The 14,382-nt window shown below is 49.7% G+C and overlaps 1 protein-coding gene across 2 annotated transcripts in view; it reads right to left on the reverse strand.

The window, feature by feature from the left end:
* Nucleotides 1-14,382, reverse strand: part of RGS10 (regulator of G protein signaling 10) — a 40,802-nt gene that overhangs the window by 15,959 nt on the left and 10,461 nt on the right. For both annotated transcript variants that reach the window (XM_039237305.1, XM_039237306.1), the window contains exons 2-3: nt 11,867-11,985; nt 10,323-10,409 (exon numbers count right to left, since the gene is read on the reverse strand). In XM_039237305.1, coding sequence (XP_039093236.1) covers nt 10,323-10,409; nt 11,867-11,985 — 206 coding nt within the window. The remainder of the gene's footprint in view (nt 1-10,322; nt 10,410-11,866; nt 11,986-14,382) is intronic.

A 14,382-nucleotide genomic window follows, 5' to 3' on the forward strand; every position in this document is an offset into this window, starting at 1 on the left:
CCATTCAGAAACAAAAACAGAGTGAGTGACATTCTGCACCATTCAGGGCCACCCTGTGACGTCTCCAAATTAAGGGCTCAATCATTCATATATTGTTCAATCACAAAAAGAAAGGAAGTCCTGATACAGGCTACAACACGGATGGGCCTTGGAAACATTATGCCGAGTGAAAAAAGCGAGTCACACACTACAAGGTTCCACTCCTATTAAATAACCAGAACAGGCAAATCCACGGGGATAGAAAGAGGAGTGGCTGCCCAGGGCTGGGAGAGGGGGGGAAGGGGGAGTGACTGCAAATGGGTAAGAGGCTTCTCTTCAGGGTAATAAAAAAAGTTCTGGAACTGGATGGTGGTGATGGCTCTACAACACTCAGAATGTACTTAATGCTGCTGAACTCTGTACTTTAAAATGATTAAAACAGTAAAAACGAGAGTCCTAAAAAGTGATGAAGTGGTAAGATTTATACTATGTGTATTTTACCGCAATTTAAAAAGCAAGTCAAACTATGCACACAGATCCCAATCAGTTATCTAGCCCCTACTCTGCCCCAGACACATGCTAGGGGTTTTACAGCCCTGAGCACCCAGCAAAGCGTCATTCCTGAGGGGCCTGCAGGGAGACGGAGGCCTATGTGGTTCCAAAGCCTTGCATCCCCCCCAGTTCCATGCGCGTGAAGATACATCACCCACTCCAGGACAGGGGTTTTTTGGGATGTGGGCATAGGCCAAGGGGAGGACGCTCACTGCCCACCCTGAGTGGAGTCCGCCTGGAAAGCATCGGTCCTAAGTAGACACGGGCCCTTAAAAGGCTTGTGAGCACAGCTGGGCAAAGGGCACCCATCTGCACTCACGCTGCAGCAAAAACCTACCGCGGCTGGAGCAAAAGCACTTAGGGTAAGTGCTCTGTCTTAAAAACAGCACGCCTCCTTGCTGGGGCTGCAGAAGGCAGCCTGGTCCTCTAGGGCATCCCTGGAGGGTTCTATTTTCTCCTAAAGAAAGGAAGCACCTCGCTGGCAGCAAAGATGGGGGTTGGTTCTTTGAACATTACAGCCTAACCTAGTACCTCACCCCACGAGCAAGCTGGAAGGCAAATGCTTCTGACATGCAGTCACAGGGCCATGATGGGGTGGGGGTGGGGGCCCAGGGGGCTTCGTGGGGCCCAGGAAACTGCCATTCTCTCCAGAGAGCCCACCTGAGAGCCTACATAGGCTGCAGAGCTTGGCTCAGAAAGCCTAGGCTCTGGAAACCTTTGGCCTTATAGAAACCACTGGAAGGCTTCAATACCTGGTGCTTGAAAGGAGAGGGAAGGCAGTTCTTGAACTGATTTTGGTTCCAGCCACTAGTTGACAAAAGACACCATGGGGCCGAGGCCTGACCACCCTGTCCCCCAGAAAGAAAGTCTGGACAGTATATCAGGAAGATTACCCAGGCCGGGGCCAACGCCCAAGGCCATGGCATCATTTTTCGATCAGCTATTACTGTGAACAGTTAATTGATGCCAAACTCAATGACATTACTTAAGACAACCATGGCGATTCCGAGGGACAGGTCTGGGGATCATCACAGAGACCCGGGAAGGGTAGCACTTCGGAGTTACTTGCCTTTCAAAGACCCTCCACCGCCCACCCCACGAAGGCATAAGCCTCACTCCCACCCCCCACTCTGTCAGGGAGGAACATTTTTGGAAAACCACTTCCTGCTTGAACAATACTTCGTGAAAGTACAATTTCAGCTAGTCTGGCGAACTCCGTGCAGAGCTCTGGAAATAGAAATCACTTTGGGTCTCCCCTCCCCCTTGAGCATTCACACACACACACACACACACACACACACACAGACACACACACGTTCTCCAGATGAGTCCAGGCTACCCTGGGTGGTGTTGCAAAGGAGAAGTGCAGCCAGTAGCCTGAGGCTCGGAGGTGGGGGCGGGAGGGGTGGTGGAAGGGGGAGAGGAAGCGGGTTGGGGGGGGTCTGTAGGTATCTAAGCCTCTGGGTGGCTCAGCTCCACCCTTAGGTGCCCCAGCCACCCCTCCTGAGTCTGTCTGGGGAGGGTGCGGGGTCCCCGAGGCACCCAGCCCAGGGCCCGTGGCTGCCCCCGCCTCCGGCTGCACACACACAGGGGAACGGCTTGAGCAGCAGAGCTTATCTGGGCCGGGATAGGAAGTGTGACTGAAAAGGGAAACCCTCAGACTCCAGACCACAAGCCAGTCACGGGAAGGCCTGGTGTCCAGGCTGAGAAGCTGAACACAAAAGAAGAACCGTGTCTCTCAAGTTATTTTGGTAGATGTTCCATAGCTCTGTTAACCCTGTTCTAGCTCCTGTCAGGACAGGAACGGCACATCCACCCCCGGGGGGCTGCCCGGGCCCACGGCTCTGGGTGTGGGTGTGACGGCCGGCTTCTCCTCTCCGGCCCTTACAGCCTCCGCCACAGCCCCCACTCTGCACACGGCACCCCTGCCCAGCATCTGGCCCTGCCCCCACCTCCCCGGGCCCATGTGACGGCTCCTGGCATCAACCTGAGGACTGCCTGTGGGCGCGTCTGCACCCACAGGAGCGTCTCCAGCCGCCCCACGAGTCTGGGGCCCTCCTTCCAGCCTGGCAAAGCGTCAGCCATAACAGGGCTCGGGCAGGAGTCAGCACCCAAACGCTGCTCCCCGCAAATGCATGTTTGGGAGAAGCAAACTCGCTTTAACGTCAGTCCCAGAAACCTACTCAGAAGAACAACGAAGGCAGCGGCACCGTGAAGAAGGCTGTACGGTCTGGCTCCTCCTCATCCAGTGCGCGGCCGGAAACTCTTTCCATTGGGAGAATAAAACAAAACCCCTTCTCCTCCGCGTGCTCCTAGAGCTAATGACTCCCCCACCCCCGACGTCTTGTTGAAACATCTCAGAGGAAGAGTGTGCGTTTGTTTGTGTCTCCATTTTCTCGGAGCCCCCCCCCCCCCCCCCCCCCCCCCCCCCCCCCCCCCAGCCCACTGGCCTGGTTTCCTCCCACCTGCCAGCCGGGCCTCCTAGCCGCTCAGGGATGTGCCGGTGCCTAAGTCCCTCAGAATCTTCTTCTGGATCCCTCTCTGGCCCCTAGCTGCCCTTTCGGGATCCTCTAACACCTTCCTGTTTCTGTCTCCTTTCCAGGCTCCTGTCTCTCTGTTCCCCCATAACTTCTGGGGTTCCCAGACTTCTGCCCTAGAAGACTGCTTTCCTAACCACATGCTCTCCTGAGACTGCAGCCCACCCTCTACCCCCAATCTACTGACCATATAGAGCCAGCTGATTTCTAGAAATGTGGGCTTGGATGTCCCACAGGACACCAACTTAACACCCATCCTGGCCAGTGGGTAGTACAATCTCTATTTCCGGAAGCTGGGAGCCACGGTCCCCAACACCTGCCTCACCCCATAATGCACCTGTTGCCAGGATCTGTTCACTCTGCCTCACGCACATATCCGCACGGCCCGTTCTCCACCCCCGCCGCTCTGCCAGAGACAGACAACGGGAGAGGACACATGAGAAAGGTAAAGGACCGAGCCACTACCTTCAGTAACATCAGCTTCAGACAAAGAGTGAGGCGAAGGACATATCAAGCAGATGATGAGAGAATATTTCCGAGAACAGGCTCAGGAAATGGAAAGCAGTTGGAGGACAGCAGATGACTCTGCAGAGAACAAGAACAAACCTGCACCTGCAAGCATGGGGGGGCGGTGGAGGGGGGTGGCGACAAGGAACGTCCAAAAATGGCAAGAATTCAGGGGCGTCAGGTAACCCCAATGGGAGGGATAAGAAGGAGGACAGCAGAAAGAAGCCGATAGACGCTCCAGTCCCTGACCGCCGCCCCCCCCCGCAACCCTGAGCAGTGTCTCCTGCCCTTCTCCATGGGAGACTAATGTTTTCTCCTCTACAGAAATTGATTCAGGGTGGGTGAGGGGTTGCGGGGTCGGGGGTTGCCTGGGTGGCTCCGTCAGTTGAGTGTCTGACTCTTGATATCAGCTTGGATCTTGATCTCAGGGTTATGAGTTCAAGCCCTGCATTGGGCTCCATGTCCAACATGGAGTCTACTGGAAGGAAGGAAGGAAGGAAGGAAGGAAGGAAGGAAGGAAGGAAGGAAGGAAGGAAGGAAGGAAGGAAGGAAGGAAGGAAGGAAGGGAGGGAGGGAGGGAGGAAGGGAAAATGGAAGAAAGGAAAAAAATGGACTCAGGAAAGCTGCAGAACAGAGGCATGAGAAAGACAAAGATGAGACACCAAACAGTTAAATGGAATTCTACCATAGGCCCACCAGCAAAATCCTTTCAGCCCAGAGCATTGGACATAACGTGTGGTTTGTGAGCATAGCCGACTTGTGGCCATCAGGAAGGGACCCTGGGGCCCCAGTCTAGAGAAAACAAAAGTAGAAAAAAAAAATTCTACAGAAGGATGTGGAAATAAAGCTGAAATCTCCAAAAGAGAAGTAGGAACCAAAAGCCAAAGAGATTTAAAAAAAAAAAAAAATAGAGGACAAAAGATAAAATGAAGGGCTCAGTCCAGTGGGGGTGGGGAGGGGGGAGGGAGAACCATCACTGGGAAAGAGGCCAGGGAAAGTGGAAGGAAAGGAGTCGCAAAAGGTAACGATCAGCATAATAACATAGCATTCCCCAGAACTGTACGTTTCCAGAAGAAAAGGCTCCACCAAGTGCCCGCACAATAATGGAACTCCACTCCACTCCAAAGCCTCTGACTGTGCAGTGTTAGCATATTGGTGATGGGGGCGCCTGGCTGGCTCAGTCAGTGGAGCATGTGACTCTTGATCTCAGGGTTGTAAGTTTGAGCCCCACGTTGGATGTGGGGATTACTTAAAAATAAAATCTTAAAAAATATATATCGGTGATGAAAAGAGCCTATACGATTCCAGAGGGGAAAAAAAGCAAAAAAACCAAAACAGGTTACATATAAAATGCTAATTCTTGGGGCACCTGGGTGGCTCAGTCGGTTAAGCCTCCGACTTCAGCTCAGGTCATGATCTCACAGTTCGTGGGTATGAACCCCGCATCGGGCTCTGTGCTGACAGCTCAGAGCCTGGAGCCTGTTTCAGATTCTGTGTCTCCCTCTCTCTCTGACCCTCCCCTGATCACGCTGTCTCTCTCTCTCAGAAATAAATAAAACATTTTAAAACAAGTTTTAAAATGCTAATTTTTAACAAAAATGGAAGACAAGGGGACAGTGTCTTCGAAATTCTGAGGGAGTTTCAGCCTAGAATTCAATGCTATGTTCTATCACAGTATCGGTGAATGGGGCAAGTAGAAAAAAATTAACATTTTCACTCAACCAGATCTTTCAATGTCCACCTCTCACGTCCCCTTTCTCAAGAAGCTACAGCTGGCCGTGCCACACTAGAATGAGGGGGTGACTCAGGATGGAGGAGGGTCCGGGTCCCCGAAGCAGGCAAGGGGCCAGGGGATGCCGGTCGTGGCTGAGGAAGACCCGGAGACGTCTGGGCGGGAGCTGTGGTTAGAGGAGAGCGGCTCTGGGTGAACCAGCTGCAGAGATGAATCATGAGGACTGAGCCCGTGCAACACTGTTGAGAAGCATCTCAGAGGCTACTGGAGATTTCAATTTTTTTAATGTTAATTTATTTTTGAGAGAGAGAGAGTGTGTGAACAGAGGAGGGGCAGAGAATGGGGAGACCGAATCTGAAGCAGGTTCCAGGCTCCAGGCTCTGAGCTGTCAGCACAGAGTCCCACGCGGGGCTCGAACCTACCAACTGTGAGTTCCTGACCTGAGCCCTTTGGCTCAGCAGCAGACAAGAAAGAATAGTCTTACTCGTGAAAATACAGTCAGGGATGTAAGTAACTGAAAGCTCAGTTAGAGCAAAAGGAAGCTGATAGAAAGCATCTAAAAGTGATGAGTTAGCTCAGAAGGAACGGGGCGCAGGGCAGGCTAATGCCAGTCCTAAACCATACCGCAAGCAGCTGAGCTCCGGTCAGACCAACCTGGACCCAGCCAAGTTCATGCTAAAAGGCATAGCACAAGCCAGAGGGAGAATGAAATCTGGGAGGTGCTTTGGGTGAAGGGAAACAGCCCATCATACTCCTGAAGGAACATGGGTCACTTTTGGATTTTTATTTTGTTTGTTTGTTTTTTAATTTTGCTTATTTATTTTGAGAGAGAGAGCAAGCAGGGTGTGGGGGTGGGAGGGGGGAGAGAATCCCAAGCAGGCTCCATGCTGTCAGCTCAGAGCCTGACTTGATCCCACAAACCATGAGATCATGTCCTGAGCTGAAACCGATAGTTGGATGCTCAACCGACTGAGCCACCCAGGAGCCACAGTGCTGCTTGGTTTTAGAAGACAGATCTATCTCTCATGCTAATTCACGGGGGAGAGGCACTTTATAGAAAAATTTCAAGCCATAAAGACATTGGGAAGGGGAAGAAGTGCTTTAAAAGCTGCCTGCTAACTATGAGCACCCCGAAAGGTACAACTACCCCAGAAACCCCAAGGAAGGCAGGGGCGTCACCTTCCTAACAACCTAAAGTCCAGCATCCCTGCCACACATGAAGAGTGTCAAGACTATCCTGATAAGGGGCCTGCCAGGAGGGGAGGCACAGGCCAGGGAAGGCAGCGGGGACACAGCGCTGTTCCACTGTGCAGAGTCCTGACAATACACACCTGTCCCTAAGGCTGTAACCACAGTGGGGGGGGGGGGTGGAGAGAAGGCTGGACCCCTGCCCTGGTGGGCCCTCGGGTGCCAGCTGACCCCCAAGTGGGGAGAGCCGGAAGTCAACATGGCACTGGGCTGCTCTGGGGACTTGGATACAGCGGGGAGAAGACAGACAACAATCTCAGACCCACAGAGCCTGCATGATAGAGGGAAGAGAAGACAGTATCTATTGAAAGGAAATAAAGAAATTATAAACACAAGATGCCAGATAAGTTGGTAAGTGCTCTGGAGAGTTCTAGCTGGATAATCCTCGTAACAGCATGAAAAAACAAGCCAGCACAGGTCCTATTTAAGATAATGAAGGCAGGCGCGCCTGGGGGGCTCGATCACTTGAATGTCCAATTCTTGACTTTGGCTCAGGTCATGATCCTAGGGGCGTGAGATCAAGCCCCACATCGGACTGAACGTGGATCCTGCATGGGGTTCTCTCTCTCTCTCTCTCTCTCTCTCTCATTCTCTGTCTCTCTCTCTCACTCTCCCCCCCCCACCCTTCTCCCCCACTTGTGATCTCTCTCTCTCTCAAAATAAATAAACATTTTTAAAAAATAAATAAAATAACAGAGGCAAAGTAAGACTCACAGCGATCCTGCCACGGTCGTAGCTCACTGTTGAGACACGGCCGCCATAGACTCCCTGCTGAACCAGACGTGTCAAGTCTTGTGAAATTCGCTTGGACCCACTTCTCCCCCTCCACTTTTTAAAATTAGTGATTTAGAATTTACTCCTGGTTTTACTTCCCCTGTAGCCAGACGCCCTAGAGAACACACAGGCCCTGCAGTCGGAGACCTGGGTCTGCACCAAGCTGGGCAGCCTCGGGCAAGCTTCTGTGTAGCCTCCCAAGCCACAGCCCACACATCTGGAAGGATGGGGCCAGTCATGAGGCTCAGTGTGATAACCCAGACTGATGGCTGAGCCACACGGGCCTCATTGATGCATCCTTCCTTCCTTCCTTCCTTCCTTCCTTCCTTCCTTCCTTCCTTCCTTCCTTCCTTCCTTCCTTTCCTTCCTTCCTTCTCGACACCATCTGCATTCACTGCCCCAGACCAGTCACCAGGCACATTCCAGGCTTAAGGACGCCAAGCCTCCAAAGAGTTTAGGCTGGGCGTCGGGAGTAGGAGTACAGTGAGGGGCTTCCAGATTCTGGAAGCTCTGTCTGTAGGGTGTGGACATGCATCCCAACACCAGGGCCTTCCAATGTCCACCTTGGCACCCAGATGTGGCTCTCCAGCTGTGAGCTCACCTCCCGCCCCCAGCCTCTCATACAGCAGAGCCGGCCTGCCCCTCAAGCTCCACTCTCCTGCCACCTGGCCTTCCTCTTCTTGCCAGGCCTTCCTCCTCGCATGCTGTTCCCCCTTCCAGAACCCTACCCCACCCCCAAACTCCACTTCAGTGTTACCTTCCCCACTGACCCCTGCCTATGCTCCTCTGGAACCCACACTTCCCATTTCTCTGCTCAGCATACTTGCCAAGGCGTATTTAACAAGTTGCTTCCCTAATCGATGCCTGTCCCCTAAAGGAGCTCATCTGTCTTGGTCTTGTGTGTCTCTTCACGAGGCCTGGCCCAGAGCAGGCATTCCATAAAGATCCCGTCAACTCAGCTGAATCAAAGGACGGACCAGCATGGGGAAAGAGAATGGGTGACCTCAAAACGCTGGTCCAAGTCCCAGCTCAGCTGCAGGGGAACCTCAGAGCTTCCCAATGAGAACCACATGGCAGGAGGTCCGGAGGAGAGGGCTGGCTGATCTGTAGGCCCCTCTCACCCTCAACAAGCAAAGAATATGGCAGAAGAATGGACATCATCTGTTTGGCTGCTTGACTGGCAGCTGTAATTTTAGACTGAGACTGGGCCAATAAATCACACAGTCCAGCATTTGTGAACAGTGGTCCCTGGGACCTGTCCTGGGTGCTGAACAGTGGCCCCTGGGCCCTATCCTGGGTGCTGGCGCCAAAGGAAAAACAATGAGGGCTCCTGCCTCCAGGGTGGCATCCTAGCTTTCCAAGGCAGGCCAGCCCATCTGCTCCCTTTTCCCCAGAGGCCATTCACCACCCGGGAGGCTCCAAGTCGTCCAGGGAGGAGAAGAAGCTTGAAGGAAGCAAATGCCAAGAGTCCTGCCTGGGAAGGCTTTCTACGCTGACCTGAGAAATTGGAGCTAAGAGAACCAGCCTTAGCATCCATCCTTGCCCCCACAGAGAGGAAGGCAGTAGAAAGTAGGCTCCCTTGCTCCAGGTTGGGGGAAGTGTGTGTGAGTCAGGAAAAGGCTTTGAATAAACCAATGATGAACATTTTCCAAGCTGTCGTCTACAAACACGTAATAGCTGCCGGCTTCATGGAGTCCAGCTTTTGGAGACAGAGGCCCAAAGCTGGCAGCCCACAGGCTGCATCTGCCTGGGGATGTGTTTTGTTTGGCAGGCAAGGTTTTCCATTTTTTTAAAATCAGTTCCAACATTTATAAAATTGGATGGTTTCATAAGAATCCAAATGCCCAATTTCTCTGGAAAGATAGCACTAGCCTGAAGAAGGCAGATGCAGCCTTGGGAAGAAAGGCCCGCCCCTAGGAAGAAAGGCCCGCCCCTCAGGGTTCTGGGGGCAAGGTGGGCAAGTGAAGAGGTAGGTGGGCAGAACTCAAAGCATGGGGAAGCCCAGACAGCCACAGACCCCCAAGTGTTCACTGCCAACGTCAGCTAAACAGTCAGCCACAGCCGCTGGAGGCAATGTTGGCTGCTCACAGTGGCCCCAGTACCCACTGCTCCCTATAGCCTCATACCAAAAGCCTCACATATTCCTATTCCTTACCAACCCCTATAGTTACTTAGCTGGTAGCCTCTTAGAAATACAGAGGCACAGGCTTCATAAACACACCCCATCCATAGACCTCCTTCCCCACAATCTCCTCCACCTCTCCTCGCACCCAACCTTCAAGGTCAGAAAATCCACTGACATCAGAATTAAAGGCCACCTCCTGCAAAGAGCACACATCTACCCAGGAGAACAGTCAGAAACATTCTATGTGGGACGTCTGCCAATGGCAGGATGTTTGGTAAAGATACGTTGAATAATTGACAATCTATCTGATTTGAGTAGCGCTTTTATCGTCACACATCTGCTTACTGCTTTACTACATCCGTACAAAATGCCAACATGTCAAACTCGGGGGAAGCATCCTCGTAACTTATTCATGAAGAAAAAAGTCATGCGCAATGATGAACTTGAAGTGACATAAATTGTCATTTTTACCTTAAATATTTGTCCATCTGAACTGCTCCATTTAAAAATTAGCACACTTTTTAAAACTATTAATATTTGATCAACACAAGAGACCTAATCTGAAGCTTCAGTCTTTCCCCAAATCTAATATAGATCAGATTTCTTTTTTAAAATAATTTTTTAATGTTTATTATTTTGGAGAGAAAGAGAGGCAGAGAGGGAGACAGAATCCAAAGCAGGCTCTAGGCTCTGAGCTGTGAGCACAGAGCACGACGCAGAGCTCAAACCCACGATCTATGAAATCATGACCTGAGCTGAAATTGTACACTTAACTGACTGAGCCACCCAGGTGCCCCAAGGCAGCTGAACTTTATAAAGAGAGAAAAAAAAATTGTCAAGAATGTTGATGACAGACTGGAAGAAATACCTGCTTTTTATCCTGTGTTTTCTTAAAATCTTCACATGCTAGCCAAAATAAAACATTTTCTTCACTGAATTCCTTTTTTAAAAATTCCTGTGGATAAAAAGAAGAAAAAATATCAAGCACTATTCCACTCTGAAAACAAACAAACAAAGAAATAATACATTTCTCTCCAACGACTAGTTCGGCAAAATTCAACAAACGAGTACGGTTCAATCACCCTGTGAAAAACTCCATCCTGAAAAACAAAGTGCGTGTTTAATGTTAAAGCTAGAATTTCATATGCATTTGAACCTAATGACTTCAGCATTGTGAGGAAGAGTAAAAATGAAGCAAGAATCTACTCACTAAGGCTAAGCTGGCAATAAATTACCAAAGAGTAAATTAAAGTGGGAGATATATTAGTTCCTTCCAGACAGTGTTTAAACAAAGTACATTCCTCTAAAATCAGCCCCATTTTTTTAAACAAAAGAAAAGAAAACATATTAAGCATGTCTAAAAATGCCACGATGAAAACTATTTTAAGTTGGAGGTGAGTTTTCTTCTGGCAGATACTGGGGAGTTAGAGGCACGCCCTGCTATTCCGCTGTGCGTAGGAAAGTGTCCTCCATGAGACCTAGACGGCTCACAATAGCCTGGTGTCCAGAAATGCTATTAGCCCAGCCCGTCACCCCTTCCTCGGTGCCAAAACAGGGACCGACAGCATCAGGGATTCCTCTGACCTGGCCCAAGACTTAAAGATAGGACTTGATGGGACTCAGGCAGATACAGGATATTCTCAGAAGTCACACGTGGTTCTTCTAGCTGACACCTGGGGTGTCTGCAGCCAAAATAGTTCTTTCTAGGCACTGACACTTCCCATCCATCTGCCCTCCTCTCTGGGTTCAACCTCACTTTTCTAGCTGGTGTCCACCTCTCTCACTCTGTTAACAATGAATCCTGGGAGGGGCGCCTGGGTGGCTCAGTCGGTTAGGCATCCGACTTCGGCTCAGGTCATGATCTCGTGATTCGTGAGTTCAAGCCCCGCGTGGGGCTCTGTGATGACAGCTCAGAGCCTGGAGCCTGCTTCGAATTCTGTGTCTCCCTCTCTCTCTGCCCCTCCCCTGCTCACACTCTGTCTCTCTCTCTCTCTCTCAAAAATAATAAATGAACACTGAAAAATAAATAAATAAATAATGAATCCTGGGAATTTTTGACGCACAAGAGAACACATCTTCACATCAGAGAGATCCAGACCACCCCCTCCCAGGTGTCAGAGAGCTGGAAATTCTTTGTAGATTCTGCCAGTAAGCACCCCTTCCCCTTTACCCCTCCCCCCTTCCATCCAGCCAGATGAAAACCAGAGACAGTCTGTGTATGCCCCTCAATTCTGGTCCATGGCCATCCAGGAAAGCCATCTTAGCCACAACAACTGAGAAGTCCTTATTCTCAGTGTTAAACAGTGTTTAACCTTTTCAGTGTTAAAAGCCGCCCTGTGTTTCCCCCACAGGCATCTAAACTTCTTCGCGGGTTGCATCAATCCCGGTCAACAAAGAAAAAAAACGGCAAACCCTAAATCTTTTCACGCCTTCTGGGTCTTCAAGCAGATTCTCCAGAGAGGCTGCCCATTTGGCTGTGCTCTTGGGGTTCTGGTGGCTGCTGCTGGGACTCCCATCGTTGCCATGGATGTCTGCAAAACAAAGTTCAGAATGTGTTTGTGGCCCCAAAATACTTTCATTTTAAAATATCTGCATATAATGGTCATCAACATCATCATCATCATCATCATCACCACCATTGTAGCTAACATGTATTATGTGCCAGGATAACTATAATATAGGCATTTAACCCAGGGAAATCATTCTAGTCCTGATGATGATCTTATGAAGTAGGCACTGCCATTTCCTCCATCTTACAGGTTAGGGAAACTGAGGCTCAGAGCAATGACAAGAGGGCCTCAGAGCAATGACAAGAGGGCCTTTCCATCTTTCACCACTCTCTGTCCATCCTTCCTCCATCCATGTGACCACTGGCCACCCCTCAGGGAGCCCTCAGGTCTCATTCAACCCATCTTCCCAAGGCCCCCAAATCAATGCCAACTCCTTCCCCATTACACTTTGTGCACAGTCTTGTAATTATCGTGCTGTATTGTGATTATTTGTGCGACTGACTCAATAGTCTGAAAGCTTCTGTATATCTTTATCTTGAATCTGCAACATGTGGCTCATTGCCTGGGACATAAACAAAAATATGTACCAGGGCTGGGATGGGGTGGGAAAGGGAGGAACTGGCTGCAGGTGAAAAATTTCAGGGGGGTTGCCAAAAACAAAACAAAACAAAACAAAAACTCAGACACCAACATAAATGGTATTTTCATGCAAGATTTTGAAAAATCAACATTAAGGCAAAGAATTCCATAATGAGCAAAATACCAAAATTTTAAATAAAGATGGGATGGGTATCACTGCCTTTTCGTTTTGCCTCAGGCTCCAATATGGTTCAGCATCACGCTGTTCTTATGTGTGTAGACGGAACGAAGGAATGACTCTTTGTACCTGCACATCTGATGCATTCTCTTCCTCGACACCTGCCGAGACCCTTGACTGAAGGAAAGGGGACAGGGGACCTCCAGCTAACACGCTTCGGCTACTCGCCTGAGAGGAAGTGAGAGCACAAACACGCCTCCTTCTACAGAATTGGGCCCCTTCCTGGAGTCAAGGAAGAACCATGGAATGTCACTTCGGGTGGGCCAGTTTCCAAACCCAGTTCAGCCAATTCAGACTGTGTGGTGAGGGGCAGCACTCTGTGTATACAGCAAACATAATCCTCTCATCTCTCCAGTTATCTAAGGATTAAAAAAGGACCCAAGCGAGCCATCTAGAAGCTCACACTGGACTCAACAAACATTAGTTCCTCTCCCCTCTTCCCTAAAATAATGATCTATCCAGTGAACTATTTTTATAGCTCATACTGTTTTCTCCATTGCCTTTTTGTTTTCAGAGAAGAAACATGTTCCTATAAAGACAAGTTTGAACGCAGGAGAAAATAAGCTTTTAACTAAAAAGTCAGCAAAGCAAACCATTTGAAAAGGATAAATGAAAAGAAGTCACATGAATTTTAACTGCTGCAAATAGCCAGGATGCCAGACAGTTTAAAATGTTTTTGTTTTTGTTTAATGTTTATTTATTTCTTTTGAGAGAGAGAGAGAGAGAGAGAGAGAGAGAGAGAGAGAACAATCAGGGGAGGGGCAGAGAGAAAAGGAAACACAGAATCCGAAGCAGCTCCAGGCTCCAAGCTGTCAGCCCAGAGCCTGACACCGGGCTCGAACTCATGAACTGTGAAAACATGACCTGACCCAAAGTTGGAAGCTTAACCAACTGAGCCACCCAGGCGCCCCTCCAACTGAGCCACCCAGGTGCCCCTCAAATGCTTTTGGAGGGAAGTCGTATCATGATACATTGTACTTAATAGTAACTCCATTTCCATGATCTTTCATGTTTTATTGGGGATTAACACACGTGTTAATTTCTCAGGCAGCGAGACTGTCTCCCACGATCTGGGAAAACTACCTGGGTTTATTTACTTATTTATTTTTAAAGTTTATTTTTATTTATTTTGAGAGAGAGCAAACGGGGGAAGGCGAGGGAGAGGGGGGACAGAATCCCAAGCAGGCTCCACGCTGCCACTGCAGAGCCCGATGCGGGGCTTGAACTCACAAACTGTGAGATCACAACCTGAGCGGAAATCAAGAGTCCGACGCTTAACTGACTGAGCCACCCAGGCGCCAAACCACCTGGATTTTAGACATTCGCTGGCTGACTCAAGCTGAACGAAACAGAAGCCAGAAACCCCAGCCAGGGACTGTGTTTCCATACGCGTTGGTGAGGCAGCACATAAAAGAATTATTGGGGACGAATCTATTCCTCTAATCAAGAAGCAAAATCACTCGAACACATCACAAATGGACCTGACGCTTCTCTAAAGTGAATCTTCAGTTCGTGGATATTAAATTAGTTCCCTGCTCTCTTTGCAAATGCTAGAATGGCAAGCTTCTAAACCCCGAGTTTCTTCCCCACAAAGCATAAAT

Source organism: Hyaena hyaena, unplaced genomic scaffold, assembly GCF_003009895.1.
Source record: "Hyaena hyaena isolate Hyena2069 unplaced genomic scaffold, ASM300989v1 scaffold_124, whole genome shotgun sequence".
Taxonomy (NCBI): domain Eukaryota; kingdom Metazoa; phylum Chordata; class Mammalia; order Carnivora; family Hyaenidae; genus Hyaena; species Hyaena hyaena.